Raw genomic sequence first — 16,883 nt, forward strand, 5'->3', positions numbered from 1 at the left:
TTTTTGTTGAAAACTTTTTAAATTATTAAGCTAACAAACTCTTTTTGAGTTGTTAAAAGTTATAAATTCTCTAAATAATGACATAACAAAATTTACCAAATAGATAGATTTAATTGCTACATATATTTATAGTGTTATAATTTTTACGTGTGAATTATACAATTGATGTTAAGTAAGGTGTTGTCTTATACTGTTTTGAATTCTCTCAGGAAAATTTGAACAGCGCGCGTGTAATGAAGGAAGGTAAGCTAAGATCTGAGCCGAGCTAATTGAACGTAGTTGGTGAGCTAAGATCTGAGCTGAATTATTTGAACATAGTTATAGTAGGGACTGAGCTAAGCTAATCAAACATAGGTAAGCTAAGGTTTGGTCTCAGCTAAACATTAGGGACTGAGCTAAGCTAATCAAACATAGGTAAGCTAAGGTTTGGTCTCAGCTAAACATAGGTAAGCTAGGGACTAAGTTACCATTATCATTATTTTAATACTTTTTGCTTTTGAGATGCATTTATTCAATACAAATCCATTCACAGACACATTTCATTAGAATTAGTAATTTTAATTTTGGGTAAGCTAGATAGGGATAATTTAAATTGTAGGTAGGACAGATAAAAAAAACATTCAACATTAATGTATTCGGATTGGTGGACAGCATACGTTTAACCTCTTTCAACCTGTTTGCATCTACGTGTTGAATTCACACATGCATACATACATACATGCATCCCGTACATGCATCACGTGCATGCATCACATACATGCATCACATGCATGCATCACATACGTGTATCACATTAGTTGAGCGCCATTTTTCAATTTCATCCGTTACAACTTCTTTCTATGTTTGAGAGTAATTTAATTTCACGGGTAGCTAAAGGCTATGACTTAATTAAAGGATATCTTTGAGGTGATGTTAATTAAAATCTGAAGTGTATAGACCGGGGATTAATATTATTAATTAAGTTACTGGTGACCGTTACAAGAACAATTCTCTTTGGTTTCCAAATCATTTCATTTCATTGATTCTGTTTTCTCTGATTTGATTTGGTGAAATAAAAGGTTAAATATAAGCGTCGTATCGCCAGGGTTCCGTCGGTACAGTAGTGGGTAGTTGGATGTGTCCCTAAGGTAAAAAAATTATCATTATTATTACAATGCGGTGTTGACTTGGGCTCTTCAATTTTATAACAAGGTAAGTTATAAAGATTTTAAAGATACGTCCTGCCAGTCTGTTGGCCGATTTCCAAACTCTTACCTTATGCACAGCTATGCTTGACTGAAGGAGTCTGAATCCAACAAATACACGGTTCCTACACACTTTAAGATATCATAAGTTGGATGATAATTCAATAAGTAGGTAGATACTTGATAGGATTATCTATATATAACTAAGCGATTTGATATACATGCAAGGCTAAGATTTTTGATGAGAATCTTTAATTTTTGTTATTGATGAACAGCTCGGTTTTGACGTGATGAGAGGGCTTCTCACTAAATGCCGTTCAAACAAGTCTATCTTTTTCACTCGTTTGTGTGTATGTGTAATTGTGTGTCTCTGTGTGTGTGTGTGTGTGTTTGTGTGTCTCTGGGTGTGTGTGTGTTTGTGTGTCTCTGGGTGTGTGTGTGTTTGTGTGTCTGTGATATCTCTGAAAGACAATTGTAACCAGCAAATTGCCTGACTTTTGTGTCATTCTCTTACTTACTCACCTGTGTGTAAATTCAATGAGGGTGGTTTTAAGATTGTTTGAAGTGTTGGTGCCGTTATTTCGGTTCGTTCGTTCGTTTATTTGTTCATTCGTTTCCTTCGTTTGCTACTTTTATTTGTTAATTAATTTCTTCACTCGCTCATTCACTCATTCATTCATTAAGGATTACCAAGCGCCATTTGAAGCTAATAACAGGAAGAAAAATAAGAATAATAATAATATTAGGAACATGTAAGCAAGACCACTTAATGTAAGCAATAATAATAATAATAATAATAACAAGATGAAGATGAAGGCTACGATGAAGAGAACGTCTTAATTACATTTAATTATCATCATAATTTTGCAGCCTTAAACTCGTGAGGTGATCTTAAGGTTTTACTCTTTGCTATAACTCTCTCTGTTTCTCTCTCACTCACTATCTCTAACTCTCACTCTCTGTCTCTCTTTCTCTCACCTCCTCCCCGCTTTTTTCTTTCTTTCCTTTTATCGTTTCTTCTCACTTTTTAACGTTTCTTCTTATTTTAGACTCTCTCTCTCTCTCTCTCTCTCTCTCTCTCTTTCTCTCTCTCTCTCTCTTTCTCTCTTCATCTCCAACTTGTCCTGTCTTTCACTTTTTATACGTTCATTCTTTTTTCTCTTCTTTCTTTCTTCCTCTCTTTCTCCCTCTTTCTTTCTCTTTTTTTCTCTCTCTTTCTCTCTCTTCTTATTTACCTCATCGCGTCCCTTTAATTTTTTTAAATTATTTCTTCATGTGCCTCACAAGCACTTCACTGTGTTGTTATTATGTATAGGAGTTTGCTCATTTGGGCAATTATCGAAGATGCTGTTTTAAATATGTATTCATATCTAAGGAGGAATAAATTTGTTGATCGGTTATAAGTGTGTTTATTTCAACATTTTGTTACAGTTGTTGATTTTTTCGTTCGTTCGTTCGTTCATTCATTCATTCGTTCGTACGTTCGTTCATTCGTTCGTTCATATTTTTTCATTTTAGACTGCAAACATGTCTCCGATTATCGCCATTCCCTTCGTAATTTTCCATTTAAATATATATCTATGCTTTCCGGTATCTTTGTTTCCAAAGAACGATAATGAACTGATAACGTCATCATCGTCATCTTCTTCCTCATCATCGTCGTCGTCATCTCAGTTTAAAACAGTAATTCACCGAAGAGAAATCTCCAAAAATCTAAATGACAATACCAAACCAACCACATCATCAGCATCATCATCATCGCCACCATTTGTGACGTCATCATCATCATCCTCTGTGACGTCATCGCCAAATGATGGTAACGAAGAATGGTTGAACCCCTGGCAGGCCAACATAAGTCTGTGATGACGTTACTAAATCAAATATCATCATCATCACCGTCGTCATCATCATCATCATTATCAATACCATCATCAATCACCATCGTCATCATCACCATCATAATTTGATGTATGAGTGTTTATATTATTGTCTATCAGTATCACATCATCATCATTACCCTTTTATCATCATCATCATCATCACTATTATCATCATCATCATCATCACTATTATCATCATCATTATCATTATCATTACCCTCATTATCATCATCATCATCACTATTATCATCATCATCATCAACAATAATAACAGATATATGTCCAGAATCATTGTGTGGTGATGATACGGAGGATGATCAACATCAGCAAGAGGAAACACAAAAACAAAGAAACAAAAGTCTGTTGAAAAGCTTACCTTTAAAAAATGGTCATTTGTTCTATGTTTGCTTGATTGTTTATTGATTCTTCGTTTGTTTGTTTGTTAGTTTGTTTGTTAGTTAGTTTGTTTGTTTGTTTGTTCATTTTTGATCATGACGATGATGAGGTCATTTTTGGAGCGCCCTATGCGTAGCGTCATGATCGTCAGCCTATGTATGGCTTATCTTTCTTCGTTTCTTGATTGATTCATTCAGTTTTTCATTTATTCAATAACTTTGTTCATTAATTAATTAATTCATTCATTCATTCATTTATTCATTCATTCACTCATTCAGTCAAAGCTTACAAGTTCTTCAACGGAGACATAGTCCTGGACGAGCAGCAGCGGAAAGCTCTGCAGCCTATAATTGACAGGCAGTATCGGAAGATCTTGAAAATGTTGGAATCAACAAAAACAACGCAACTACCACAGCAACAACTACAACAACAACAATTACGTCACCAACAACAACCACAACTACAACCACAACTACAACCACAACTACAACCACAACAACAACAATCACAACTACAACCACAACTACAACTAAAACCACAACAACAACAATTACGTCACCAACAACAACAACTACGACCACAACAACAACTAAAACCACAACAACAACAATTACGTCATCAACAACAACAACCACAACTACAACAATTACGTCAACAACAACAGCAGTTACGTCATCAACAACTACCTCAAAAGCGTGCCAAAAGAGCGATAGTTTTCCCGCCAACTAAACTCTGGCCTAACGCCACCATCCCATACACGATTTCAACAAAAATAAGTTTGACATTTATGTTAATATTTTTATTTAAATGTATTATTATTATTATTTAAATGTATTATATTATTATTATTATTATTATTGTTATTATTATTATTCCTGATCTAGTGCCCCCAGTGTGTGGGTGTTAGTCTGCTGTTGATCTGTTTTTTGAAGGCCATATATATATATATATATATATATATATATATATATATATATATATATATATATATATTTAAAAATAATAAAATATAACAACTAAAATCAATTATAAATTTATAGAAATAATAAAATATAATAATTAAAATAAGATATGAATTCATGGAAATAATAAAATATATTAATTAAAATAAAATAATTACAAAATAATTATGGCCAGAGGAAAAAGCGAGGTCGAACATACTGAGAGCCCATCAGCATATAATGAACCTTACCTGCATTCGTTTCAGGGAAAGAGAGCCCTCTGATGTTAATTACCTTGGCTACCAAATAGATAAGGGGTAGGTGGATTTTTTGAATAAATTATGTCAATTTAGCGGGGTTTTCTGAATAAATTAGAGTAATGTTATTGGTTGATTGATTGACTGACTGACTGAAATTAGCGGAATTTTCTGAATAAATTAGGGTAATGTTATTGGTTGATTGATTGACTGACTGACTGAATTTAGCGGAGTTTTCTGAATAAATTATGGTAATGTTATTGGTTGATCGATTGACTGACTGACTGAATTTAGCGGAGTTTTCTGAATAAATTAGGATAATGTTACTGGTTGATTGATTGACTGACTGATTGATTGATCGATCGATCGATCGACCACAAAGAAGAACTCTCAAACCCAAACAGATATTTCGTGTGGTTGTCGTTTTAATCTTTAGACACATTCATACTTTTGCGTCTGATAAATTTGATTGAGTTCTTTCACGTGGTTAAGCCTGTGCAAAAAAAGGAAACAATGATGACCCGGTTTTTCTTTTCAGTTGCTGGTCAAAAGTGGGTCGTACTGGGGGTCGGCAGGTTTTGAGTCTGGACGAGAGGTGCTCGTACGGAACTGTCCTTCATGAAATTCTGCATTCCGTGGGGTTCTGGCACGAACAGGTAGGTAGCTCGGCGCTGATTGGTTCACCAGTTTGCTATATTTTATTTCCGTTCGCTGATTGGTGGGATTTTTTTTGGATCTTGCGTTCTTTTTCACTTGTTTGGTTGTTTGTTGATTTTTGATTGGTGGCTTCATTCATTCGCTAATTTATCTACTCGTTCATTCATTCAATCGTGTGCTCGTATTTTTACTCATTCATTCATTCAATAATTCATTCGTACATTCATTCATTCATTCAAGAGCCGTCCAGATAGGGACAGATACATCGAGATACTGTACGAGAATGTGGATAGGACGTTCCTAAATCAATTCACCGTGCTATCGGAGAGCGAATCGAACTCCCGCGGCTTTCCATACGATTATGAGAGCATCATGCACTACGAAAGCACAGCCTTCAGTAACACTTCTAACTCAGACTCTTTAATTACTATGCTGGTTCGTTGTGCAGTTGGTTTTGATTGGTTGCTGTTGATTGTGGATTGTTTTGATTGGTTACTGTTGATTGGGGTTTGTTTTGATTGGTTGTGGCTGATTGTGGTTTGTTTTGATTGGTTGCAGCTGATTGTGGTTTGTTTTGATTGGTTGTGGCTGATTGTGGTTTGTTTTGATTGGTTGTGGCTGATTGGGGTTTGTTTTGATTGGTTGTGGCTGATTGTGGTTTGTTTTGATTGATTGTGGCTGATTGTGGTTTGTTTTGATTGGTTGTGGCTGATTGTGGTTTGTTTTGATTGGTTGCGGCTGATTGCGATTCGTTTTAATTGGTCTGGGTCGATTGGGATTTGTTTTGATTAGTTAATTGTTTTAATAGTGTCGTTTCGTTTCATTGTCATCATACCTTAGAATCATCGTCATCATCGTCATCAAACAAACAATGATGATCATGATCAATACTCAAGGTGAAGGACGAATCGAAAAAATTTCTGATTGGTCAACGAAACGGGCTGAGTGAGTTGGACATCGCCCAGTTGAACGACATGTACGAGTGCAAATACAAAGACGAGTTCATCAGTTCAGGTGTGGGTGGTTCAGCATGAAATCGCAAAATTATTATTTTAATATTTTTCTTTTTCTTCTTCTTATTATTATTATTAATTTTAGTAGTAGTAGTTGCAGATATTACCCAATCCAGCACATAGGCGATTAATAATACAACCTTCCAAACGAAAAAACAACAGTCCAACTTTATCATATTCACTCAACCACACCGACCTTGACCACACCACACCAACAGTTTGCCAGCCTGGCTGGTACAAATTCGGCGCCAGTTGCTACTTCTTCCAATCAGAAGAGCAGAAGACTATTTTGGAAGCCGACGAAACGTGTAAAACTTACAGCGGCCAACTGGTCAAGGTTGAAGACAAGTTTGAAAGTTACTTTTTAAAATCTTTCCTTATGGATTTTTTCACTGATGACAACTCCTCTACTTACTGGTTCACATCCGGGTTTAGCGGAGATTTGGGAGTCGGATTGGGATTTGAGAAAGCGTTAGTTGTCTGCTGGGATAATTTTTTGATGTGATTTCTTTCACAATTTTTTTAAAAGTATTTCTCGAAAAATCAACGGTAAGAATGTGTATCACATGTGAATACGCGCGCATCAGTGGAAGTTCAATTCATATCATTTGATAGTTTCTTCATTTATTTTTGTTCATTAATTCACCCACTCATTCATTCATGTGAATTTATCATTCATCTGTTTATTATCTATTTTTAAGTTTTTTTTCATAACTACTTTTTAATTAAAAAATTAAATTAAACTAACAAATTTAAGTTTTTGTGAAAAAAAAACTTAAAATAATTAAATTTAACCAACCAAAATCAGAGCCAATTATCAATCTACCGACCCATCATCATCGTCCTCATCATTCTTCGCTTGGTTTCGAACCCGGGACAATGAATTTAGCAAACGAGCAATGTATACCGATTGGCCTTCGTCAAGTTTAAACTATAATAATAATAATAATAATAATAATAATAACACAAATGATGATAATAAAAATGACAATTCTGGAATTTGGGTAACGGCTTTATTTAAGAATAACCCACCAAATTCGTCAACCTCAGTTAGTACGGTAACGTGGGTGAAAGTGGATTCCTACAAAATGGTGGCAGCATTCATTTGCGAGGCCCCAGCCACAGGTTTGTAGGGTGGTGTGGTGTGTGTGTGTATTTTTTACGGTGTGTGTGTGTGTGTGTTTGCTGTGTGCGTGCGTGTGTGTGTGAAGGGGTTTGTTTGTAACAAACCAGCATCACAACAGTAAGAGCATCAACAACAAAAGTGCAATTCTCAAAAACCACCCTACTACAACTCACCATCAGTGCCCTGCATAGAGAGCTCCAACAACGGGCGAGACTACCGCGGGAACATGACCTTCACGTCTCAAGGTTATCCGTGTCAGAAATGGACTTCGAATTACCCAAACAATATCACAATTGATCTTACCAATGAACTCGACGGACTAGGTGAGCACAACTTCTGCAGGAATCCTGGCGGAGAAAGGGAAAGACCTTGGTGTTATTCCCTTATGACGGAGACGGAATGGGGTTATTGTGATCTTCCGCTGTGTTCCGAAGTCAAGTTAGGTTCAGGTGTGACCTCATCTTCGACCTCATTGAAGACTTCGCTCACGTTTATATCTGGTTGTTTTAGTAGTTTTGTAATGCTGTTTGCCAGTTTTTGTAAGAAATATTTTAGTTACGTTTGAATTGATTAATTAGAAAAGTCAATTATTGTTATGAACTGGTGCTATTTATTTAATATTTTTATGAAGTAATAAAACATGAAATTAAACGAAAAAAAAATGGATGGCTGGCTAGTCATTTGGTCAGTTGGTCGGTCGGTCGGTCGGTTGGTTAGTCGGTCGGTCGGTCGGTTGGTTAGTCGGTCAATCACCACATTTCAACTGCTACAAAGTGTTAAAGATCGAGTTTTGTGGAAGTCGATGGTCGTCAATGTCCTGGAAAGAAAGAAGATATTTGATTAAATAAAATACTATTTTGTCAGTTAAAATTAACCAATGATTTCCATATCGGAATGCAATGATTTTATAAAATATATGGAATGTGTAACCCCATAGCCGCGTTTGCTCTTCAGTAAAGTTTAAAATAAAAAAATTAGATGTAAAAATTTTAGTTTAGAATTTTATAAGAAACATTAAATACAAATTAGTAATTAAATCTCACAAAAAAAATAATATGGGATGGACTATTTTTGCGCAAGAGACTTTTAAAAAATGCTCATGAATACATGAGTGATGAATACCTTGGCCATTTTGTATAAATCGGTAAATTCGTGATTTTCTCGCGTCTTCCTGACTGCCAATTCCGCGTTTTTTGTCTTGGGTTTAGATCAATTTGCCACAAATTTAAAAATTAAAATGGCTGCTGTAACTGAAAAAGATGATCACGTACAGATGGCTAAACTAGCAGAGCAGGCTGAGCGATACGATGACATGGCGTCGGCGATGAAGAAAGTTACGGAATTGGGGGCCGAACTGACGAACGAGGAGCGTAATTTACTTTCCGTGGCCTACAAAAATGTCGTCGGCATGAGAAGATCATCATGGCGGGTCATCTCGAGTATAGAGCAGAAGTTGGAGGGCAATGAGAAGAAGACTAAGATGGCAAAAAGTTATAGAGAAACCATTGAGAAGGAGTTGAGGGATGTTTGTCAAGTTGTCCTAGTTAGTGATCCAGCATTTTAAAAAAAATTTCTAAATTTTCGCTTTTATCTTAAACTGCTTATTTAATAAATAAATTGTCTTTTCTGATTCATCTAAACCAACCAGCTCTTCCTTTATTTTGTATTAATTTTTTTAGATGAGTTGTGAGTTCATTTATTACTGTAATTCATAATTAGACTTCATCGTTACTATATTTAATAATTAAATAGTATCATGATTCAATTAATAATGTTTATTCAAATTAATTATATATTAGATTAGATTAACATTGATTATTATGACTAATGCTGACTATAATTATGGATCATGGTATCACTGGCAAAATAAAATCTTTGATCCAAAAAAAATATTCTAGTCACTCCTAGATGATCACCTGATCCCAAAAGCCAGCAGTGCAGAAAGTAAGGTGTTCTATTTGAAGATGAAAGGAGATTATTATCGTTACCTGGCAGAGGTTGCCAGCAACCCCCAAGACAAAGCAGGTCTGTCGATTAGTTTGGTTTTCTAGAACTTTCTCTGATATTTAAAATGATTTTTCTAGTTAAAAAATACTTAAATTTAACTTTTTATGACATTTAAAATAATTTTTTTTCTAGTTAAAAATACATGAACCTAACTTAGGATTTCAATTATAAATGGTTGTGCAATGATATGGAATGTAAATTTTGTTAGATGATTTATTTAAGTTGACGCTACTAGCATAAATGTTTTTTAAACAAAAATTATGTATTAATATAATTATAATTTATATAATATTTAAAATATAATAATTCTCAGTTGTTGTTGATGAGTCCCAGAAAACTTATCAAGAAGCCCTGGACATAGCAAAAGAAAAAATGCAACCCACGCACCCAATTAGGCTCGGTCTGGCTCTTAATTATTCGGTGTTTTTCTACGAGATTGTCAACAATCCTGATAAAGCGTGCCAGCTTGCTAAATCGGTTGGTGTTTTTTAGTCTTTGGTTGTGTTTTTTATATTTATATGTGTGTGTTTGTTTATTTTTCTGGTTACTTATTTATTTGTTTGTTGCTTGTTTTTGATTTATTGATTCATTCATTATTTGCTAATTTATTGAATTATTTTTTGAATTATTTCATTCATTTAAACCCTTTCTTTCAAATGCACCTGCACAGTCAAACTAATAAACATACATACATAAATAAATACAATACAAATTTATCATTCATGTGCTCGTTTGTTTGTTCATTCATTCATTCATTCATTCATTCATCTTAAGGCCTTTGATGATGCCATAGCGGAGTTGGACACATTGAATGAGGATTCTTACAAGGACAGTACACTCATCATGCAACTGCTGAGAGATAATCTTACTGTTAGTATTGTATTGTATGAATGTGTGTGTGCGCGTGTGTGTGTATTTTCTGTGAGTGTGTGTTTGTCTGATCTTGTGTATGCTTGTTTCATTGGTGGGTAAGTATTGATTATTTGTCTGGTTGGTTAGCTGATTGATTGATTGAAATTTTTACAATTTTTTCCTAAATTCAGCTCTGGACATCTGATGCTCAAAATGATGAAGAGCCAACATCATAAAACTGTGATGGCGAAGATGATGATGAGAAGGAGGATGTGATTGTGGTGAAGATTGTGATCGTGGTGGCTGTGTTTATGATTGGAATGATGATGATGATGATGATGAGAATGAAAATGGTGGTTGATGAGAATGATGGTTGATGATGATGATAATGATGAGAATGGTAATTGTTGTTGATGATGATGAGTGAGTGATGGGTGATAGCTATGGAGAACCCATTCTATTTAAAATCAAATGATAAAAAACACAAGGCGATGATGATGAACATTCTGTAATAATAACATCGTCATCTTATTATTGTCTTCAATGTATGAATGAATGAATGACACTTGGAAGGTAGAATTTCTTAAATGTTGTTTTGTGGCCCTCTGCGTCTGTTTAGTTATTCATTCATTCATTTATTTATTTAGTTTTCTTTTAATTTATTTTGTCTATTGTTTATATTTTCAAAATTATACGCCAAGTTGGTAGATGAATAATAATAATTATTATTATTATAACTCTCTATATTGTTAATAATAATCTTCCTAATCGTTATTCACATAATGGTTATAGTAACAATATGATGATGATGATGATGATGATAATAATAATTATTAAAGTGATTAAATTGAGATAAAAGTTATCGTCATTCATAACTGGCCGTAACTTCCCAATTTCGATGTATCTATCATCCTAATAATATCTATCTTTCTATCTAGCAATCATATTATATAATTATGGCAACGATAATAATTATAGCAAAAGTAATTATTATTATATAATAATATACCAGCTACAATGATAACGAAGCATGTATAACTGTAGCTTAATTAACGTTACTATTGAAATACTGGCCTATAATGTTATATATATGTATATATATATATTATAATACTTACAGATTATAGTATAATTTCTAGCTGGCAATGATTGTTTTTTGCACGTTCTAACTGATTCTCAGTCTGTCGAAATTTGATTTCTTTTTTTTTTAAGAATATTTGAGAAAAATTAGTTCTGGTTGGCTAGTGAGTGCTAGATTAGAGTACTAGAGTACTAGCATTGCTTATTTATAATGATATATCTGCTGCTACAACGGGGCTAATATAATGTAGTAGTAATTATAGTTATAATTAATTATTAAATATCGTAATTATTATTATTATGATTGTAATTACTGTTGTTATTATTCTCATGGTCGACATAGTAATCTTGGTATTGTTTTATTTAAGGAATTGTTACTACTACTATTGTTACTGTACATTTGATTATTCTAACTGTATACATTTCACTACACTGTCTTCAGATTTTAATACAGTGTCGTCTTTAGTTGATTGCTACTACTATTGTTGTTATTATTATTTAAGGTTTTTTTAGGCTGTCAGTACTATGTTATGTATGCAGTTCGTTACCGATTCGTAACTTCTCATTCACTGTCGCCACTTTCTTATTCACAGTGTAAGTAAATGTGTGTATGTGAGTGGCGTGTGTATGTTGTTTTTATTGATTAGTTCTGGTTACCAGCATGTGATGTATTCTATATTCATTCATCCATTTATTTCGTTCATTCGATCCATTCGTCAATTTGCCGTGATCACCTATACCGTTCTTTATGATATGTGAGTTTTAGATGCTTATATATCACGCACACACACACACACACACACGTGCATGTTTTTACATGGTCTGTTTTTTTAAATTGTCTATAATATGCCTAATTTATAAGCTTCATTTACACTGTTTTTATACAAAAACTATTCGCTCTTAAGAGTGTGTAGCTTTTTAGTTTGTGTGTGTGTGTGTGTTATTTTGTTTTTTTACCATTGAAATTCTAAATTGCTAAGAGCCTTTGCATATATATATATATATATATACAAGTGTGTCATTTATACATTCATATAAGAATGATATGCAATTACTATTATAACATGCACGTATGTAATAATACGCTAGATGCTTTTTCATATGTTGAATGTATCCATTTAGTTGTTCGTTAATATATGCAGATGTGTGTGTACGTTGTTGTACGCTAATACATGCGGGTATGTGTGTGTGTACGTTGTTGTACGCTAATATATGCAGGAATGCGTGCGGGATCTAGGTAATTGTACGTTAATACATGCAGGTATTCATTGGGATTAGTGCACTGGTGTTAGATATGTGATGATAGGTTTCTTGATGGCTTTAGTTTTTTAACTATGAAGAACGAAACATTATTATCTGTTTGAGTACCTTTTAAGTGAGAATAAAGTAGTGTGTGTGTGTGTGTGTGTGTGTATCTCTGAAAGGTTGAAAGTCTATAATAATTAAGAAGGACCACCTTGGTAATGGCTACATTTCAACTTTTTCTTAGTTTTTCTCTTACTTTCGTCATTTTACTTTCTTTTTATCAATTCTTACTTGCTTTTATTCGTTGAGTATTCAATTCGATTGTTTTTAAAAATTGATTGCATGTGATTGTTCAATTGATTTATAAAAGATACATTGGCTTCGATTCAGTCTGTTTCTTTTTTTAATTTTTTTATCTTCTCCTCAGTCCATCCATCTGCTAATTCATTCCTTCATTCATTCTTTTATCTACTCGTCCATCCATCCGTTTATTTGTTCATTTATCTACTCTTCAATCCATCCATCCGTTTGTCAGTTTGTTACTTTGTTATTTGTTGATATTGATTTTGGCAGGATTAATAAAGTTTATAAACAACAAAAAATACTATATCCTATATGCACTCTTTGAATGATCAGAGGAGAATACAATCGACTTCAATAGAAATGAATGGATGAGTTAATGAATGAATAAGTGAACGAATGGATGGATGGTCAGGAGAAAACAAACGATTCAAATAAAAATGAATGAATGAATGGATATGAATGAATGAATGGATGGTCAAAAAAAACAAAAGGTTTCAGTAAAAATGAATAGATGAGTGAGTGAATGAATGGGTGAATTTTTTAAATTATGGACCTTATAAACGTTCAAATGATTAGAATATCCTAACTCTCGCCGAAACAATAAATCTCTATAATTAGACGCGGCAATCAATCCATCCAATCATTCATTCCCCTATTCATTCATCCATCCATTCATTCATTAGTATTACAATTTATTAGAAGTATTAAGAGTAGTAATTAATTATCTAATTAATTAATTTCTATTAACGTTATTATTATCAATTATAAAGGAATGAGTCAAAAAATGTACGTACGGTACGTGCTTGCATATTACATTAAACATACTTGTATAGATACATGAGTCGGAACACCAAAACATGTTTTTTGTCATTCATTCATCCGTTCATTCATACATTCATTCATTCAAGCATGCATTCACCAATTCATTCATTCGCCTCTTCAGTTTTTTTTCCTTCGTTCTTTCATTCAACTTTCTGTTCAACCAATTAGACTTCATTTCATCACCCACTACATGTTAGAACCTGCTCTGTAATAGCCCCTGTGAAGTGTGTGGTTTATAAAATATGAATAACCAACTGAATGGATGAATCATTCAACTGATAAATCAACTGATCAATCAACCAACCAAACAACCATTCAGCCAACCAACCAAACAACTATTCAGCCAACCAACTATTCAGCCAACCAACCAATCAGCCAACCAACCAATCAACCAATCAGCCAACCAAACAATTAGCCAACCAAGCAAACCTTCCTCTCCTTGGAACGTATCTATCCCTTGGTCTGTAAGTATCATCTTGGCCGTGTGAACGAGAGTTGTAATTGGCTGTCATTGGGGCTGTAATTTGTATACATAGGTATGTATGCTTGTGTGTGTGTATGTGTGTGTGTGTGTGTGTATGTATGTAAGCTTGTGTGTATGTATGTATGATTGTGTATGTACACACGTTCGTATATATATATGTGTGTGTGTGTGTATAAAGTGTGTATTGCATACGCAATACAAAAAGAAGACAACAAAATAAATATGTGTGCATTTGTGTGTGTATTAATGTGTGTGTATGTGCATATATGGGTATGTATGTGCGTGTATGTATGTGTGGGTGTGTAACAAACAAACCTCTATAAAAAGGATGATAGTGATGAGGGGGTGGAGGTGGTGGATGAGGGGGCCTAAAGGGGGCCTGGCTTGCCAGGGACACAGAGAACGAAGGATACCTAGGCATCATCTGAAGATGAGGCGGATGTAGATGGGGGAGGTGAGGGACAGCCGCCGCTACTGATAACGATGCCGACAGCAACGTCGATGCTGGGGGTGGAAGCATCGATGATGACGACGATAAAAGTGGCGATTTGTGCTTTTGGTTTGGAAGTATGTTGACAGACGATGCTGTTGATGATGATGACGACGATGATGTCAATGTTGATGAGGATGTCGTCGCTGGCGCCACTGGCGACGACTGCTCGGGAAGCTGTGGACGTCTCGCATCTCTTATGTAGTTGTTGAAGTAGTCGACCTGTTGCAAGTGCATAAATGCATAAACATACAACCCCACGAACGCACAAACACAACACACACACACACACATACGCACAAACTAGGCATACACACACACACACATACGCACAAACTAGGCATACACATATACACACATATATACACACAAACACAGACACACACACAGACCTCAGTTTTAATTATGTCCAATTTATCGGTATGCTTCGTCCTAATGTGCTTGCTAACAAAGTCAGCCCCTAGAAATTAATAGTATTTAAGGCATTCATTGTTTAAGCGAGTCTAATACAAGAGGAAGAGAGAGAGAAAGTGAGAGAGAAGAAAGAGAGAGAGAGAGAGAGAGAGAGAGAGAGAGAGAGAGAGAGAGAAAGAATAAGCAAGAATGGAAAGTTTAAACTTAAATGAAACAGTAGTCAATAAAGCAAGACCATTGTAAGAAAAACAATGGACCAATCAATCAACCAACCAATCAATAGAGAGAAATAATTAACGCTCATTTCTTCTCTCTCTCTCTCTCTCCCCAAGTAACTGATAAATCAACCAACTAGTTAAACAACTGATCAATCAATCAACCAATCAACAATCCAACCAAACAACCAGCCAGCCAACCTTTAAACTTCTTCCCACTGAGAGGACAGAGCCATTTATCCTTGGCCAGTTCAATGGTATTGGCTTTGATGAACTTGCTGACCTCAGTGTCGGATCAAGGTCAAGGTCAAGAACAACGTCATTGTCAGAGCCATTATCATCGTAATCATCACAGTCATCATCATCATTATTACTAAAAAACTAAAAACACCAAAGACAGCAGAGAACAGGCATCAATATCATCATAATAATCACCATAATAATAATAATAAACCCGAACAACAACAACAACAACAACAGTAACAACAACAGCAACAACAGCAACAACAGCAACAACAACAACAACAACAACAAAGGATATGCATCGTAATGCCTGGACACTTTAGCATACAGGTCATCAGGTATGTACATTCCTTCGTTCATATACGTCGACAACTTCTTATCCAATCCACTCATCCACTCGTTCACTGGGGGATAATAATAATAATAATTATAATAATAATAATAATAACCAATCAATCAATGGACCAATCAACCGACCGACCAACCAACCAACCAACCGACCAACCGTCACTCTGAGTAACTTTATGATTGGGTCTCAGAGCTCTGACATGAATGATACCACAGACGTGCGGCATGATATCTTCACTCGTATACTCGCTCGATACATAGTAATCGAAAGAGTGCACCACCCTTAGATACAGTATCATTCTATCCAGGGCCTGACAATAACGAAAATTATGATGTTATTATGATATTATGTGATGAGAGTGATAATCCAATCAGCCGGATAACTGCTCAATCAAGTAGACAATCAATCAAACAATCCGGTGTAGAATGCTGCTTCTTTGACGTCAGCTTTTTACACCAGACCAGAGGATCAGCTATACCTAGTTCATTAAGGTTCTATAAAAACAACCATCCAACCAACCAGTCAACCAAACAATGAATCAATCAATCAACAAACCAGCCAGCATATCAACCAGCCAATCAACCAACTAACTTTTAGCATATTAACATCCTTCTCAATAAAAACTTCAGCGTGCGCTGGCTTTGGCCTTTCGTCATATTCATCCCCTTGTACAAAAAAAATGTACACACATAATTTACACACACAAAACGTACACACACAAAACATACACACACAAAACATACACACACATATATATAAACACACACACACACAAACAAACATACATACATTTACAAAGACTTACAATAGCTGCCAGCATTATCGAGTAATGCTTCCTCCTCATAGCTACCCTCATCAACAAGATACTCTGTTATGTTCTTCAATAGTGGGTTCTTAGAAATGAAACCTAACATCTGTGTGTGTG

The 16,883-nt window shown here is 34.8% G+C and overlaps 4 protein-coding genes across 4 annotated transcripts in view; 3 read left to right on the plus strand and 1 right to left on the minus strand.

The window, feature by feature from the left end:
- Positions 1-3,839: 3,839 nt before the first annotated feature.
- Positions 3,840-6,349, plus strand: HELRODRAFT_86204 (hypothetical protein; the record flags this gene model as incomplete). Its single annotated transcript, XM_009027656.1, has 5 exons — positions 3,840-4,236; positions 4,598-4,718; positions 5,197-5,314; positions 5,556-5,750; positions 6,218-6,349. 5 exons carry the CDS (start codon positions 3,840-3,842, stop codon positions 6,347-6,349), a joined length of 963 nt encoding a protein of 320 aa, XP_009025904.1.
- Positions 6,350-7,656: 1,307 nt separating this feature from the next.
- HELRODRAFT_138274 (hypothetical protein) lies at positions 7,657-7,887 on the plus strand (the record flags this gene model as incomplete). Its single annotated transcript, XM_009027716.1, has 1 exon — positions 7,657-7,887. A coding segment is annotated over one exon (231 nt), but the record flags the coding sequence as incomplete, so codon positions are not given.
- A 696-nt stretch (positions 7,888-8,583) lies between these two features.
- Positions 8,584-10,621, plus strand: HELRODRAFT_114528 (hypothetical protein). Its single transcript, XM_009027717.1, has 5 exons — positions 8,584-8,997; positions 9,353-9,479; positions 9,775-9,938; positions 10,236-10,331; positions 10,505-10,621. The coding sequence occupies exons 1-5, from the start codon at positions 8,692-8,694 to the stop codon at positions 10,547-10,549; spliced, it is 738 nt and encodes a 245-aa protein (XP_009025965.1). The 5' UTR covers positions 8,584-8,691; the 3' UTR covers positions 10,550-10,621.
- A 2,856-nt stretch (positions 10,622-13,477) lies between these two features.
- HELRODRAFT_193435 (hypothetical protein) overlaps positions 13,478-16,883 on the minus strand; it is a gene marked incomplete at its 5' end in the record, with an annotated part of 9,631 nt that continues 6,225 nt past the window's right edge. The window contains 7 exons of the mRNA XM_009027718.1: positions 13,478-13,980; positions 14,193-14,280; positions 14,563-14,671; positions 15,130-15,197; positions 15,576-15,747; positions 15,928-16,013; positions 16,169-16,268. Of these exons, the coding sequence (XP_009025966.1) occupies positions 13,950-13,980; positions 14,193-14,280; positions 14,563-14,671; positions 15,130-15,197; positions 15,576-15,747; positions 15,928-16,013; positions 16,169-16,268 (654 nt within the window). The 3' untranslated portion in view covers positions 13,478-13,949. The remainder of the gene's footprint in view (positions 13,981-14,192; positions 14,281-14,562; positions 14,672-15,129; positions 15,198-15,575; positions 15,748-15,927; positions 16,014-16,168; positions 16,269-16,883) is intronic.

Source organism: Helobdella robusta, assembly GCF_000326865.2.
Source record: "Helobdella robusta unplaced genomic scaffold HELROscaffold_50, whole genome shotgun sequence".
Classification (NCBI taxonomy): domain Eukaryota; kingdom Metazoa; phylum Annelida; class Clitellata; order Rhynchobdellida; family Glossiphoniidae; genus Helobdella; species Helobdella robusta.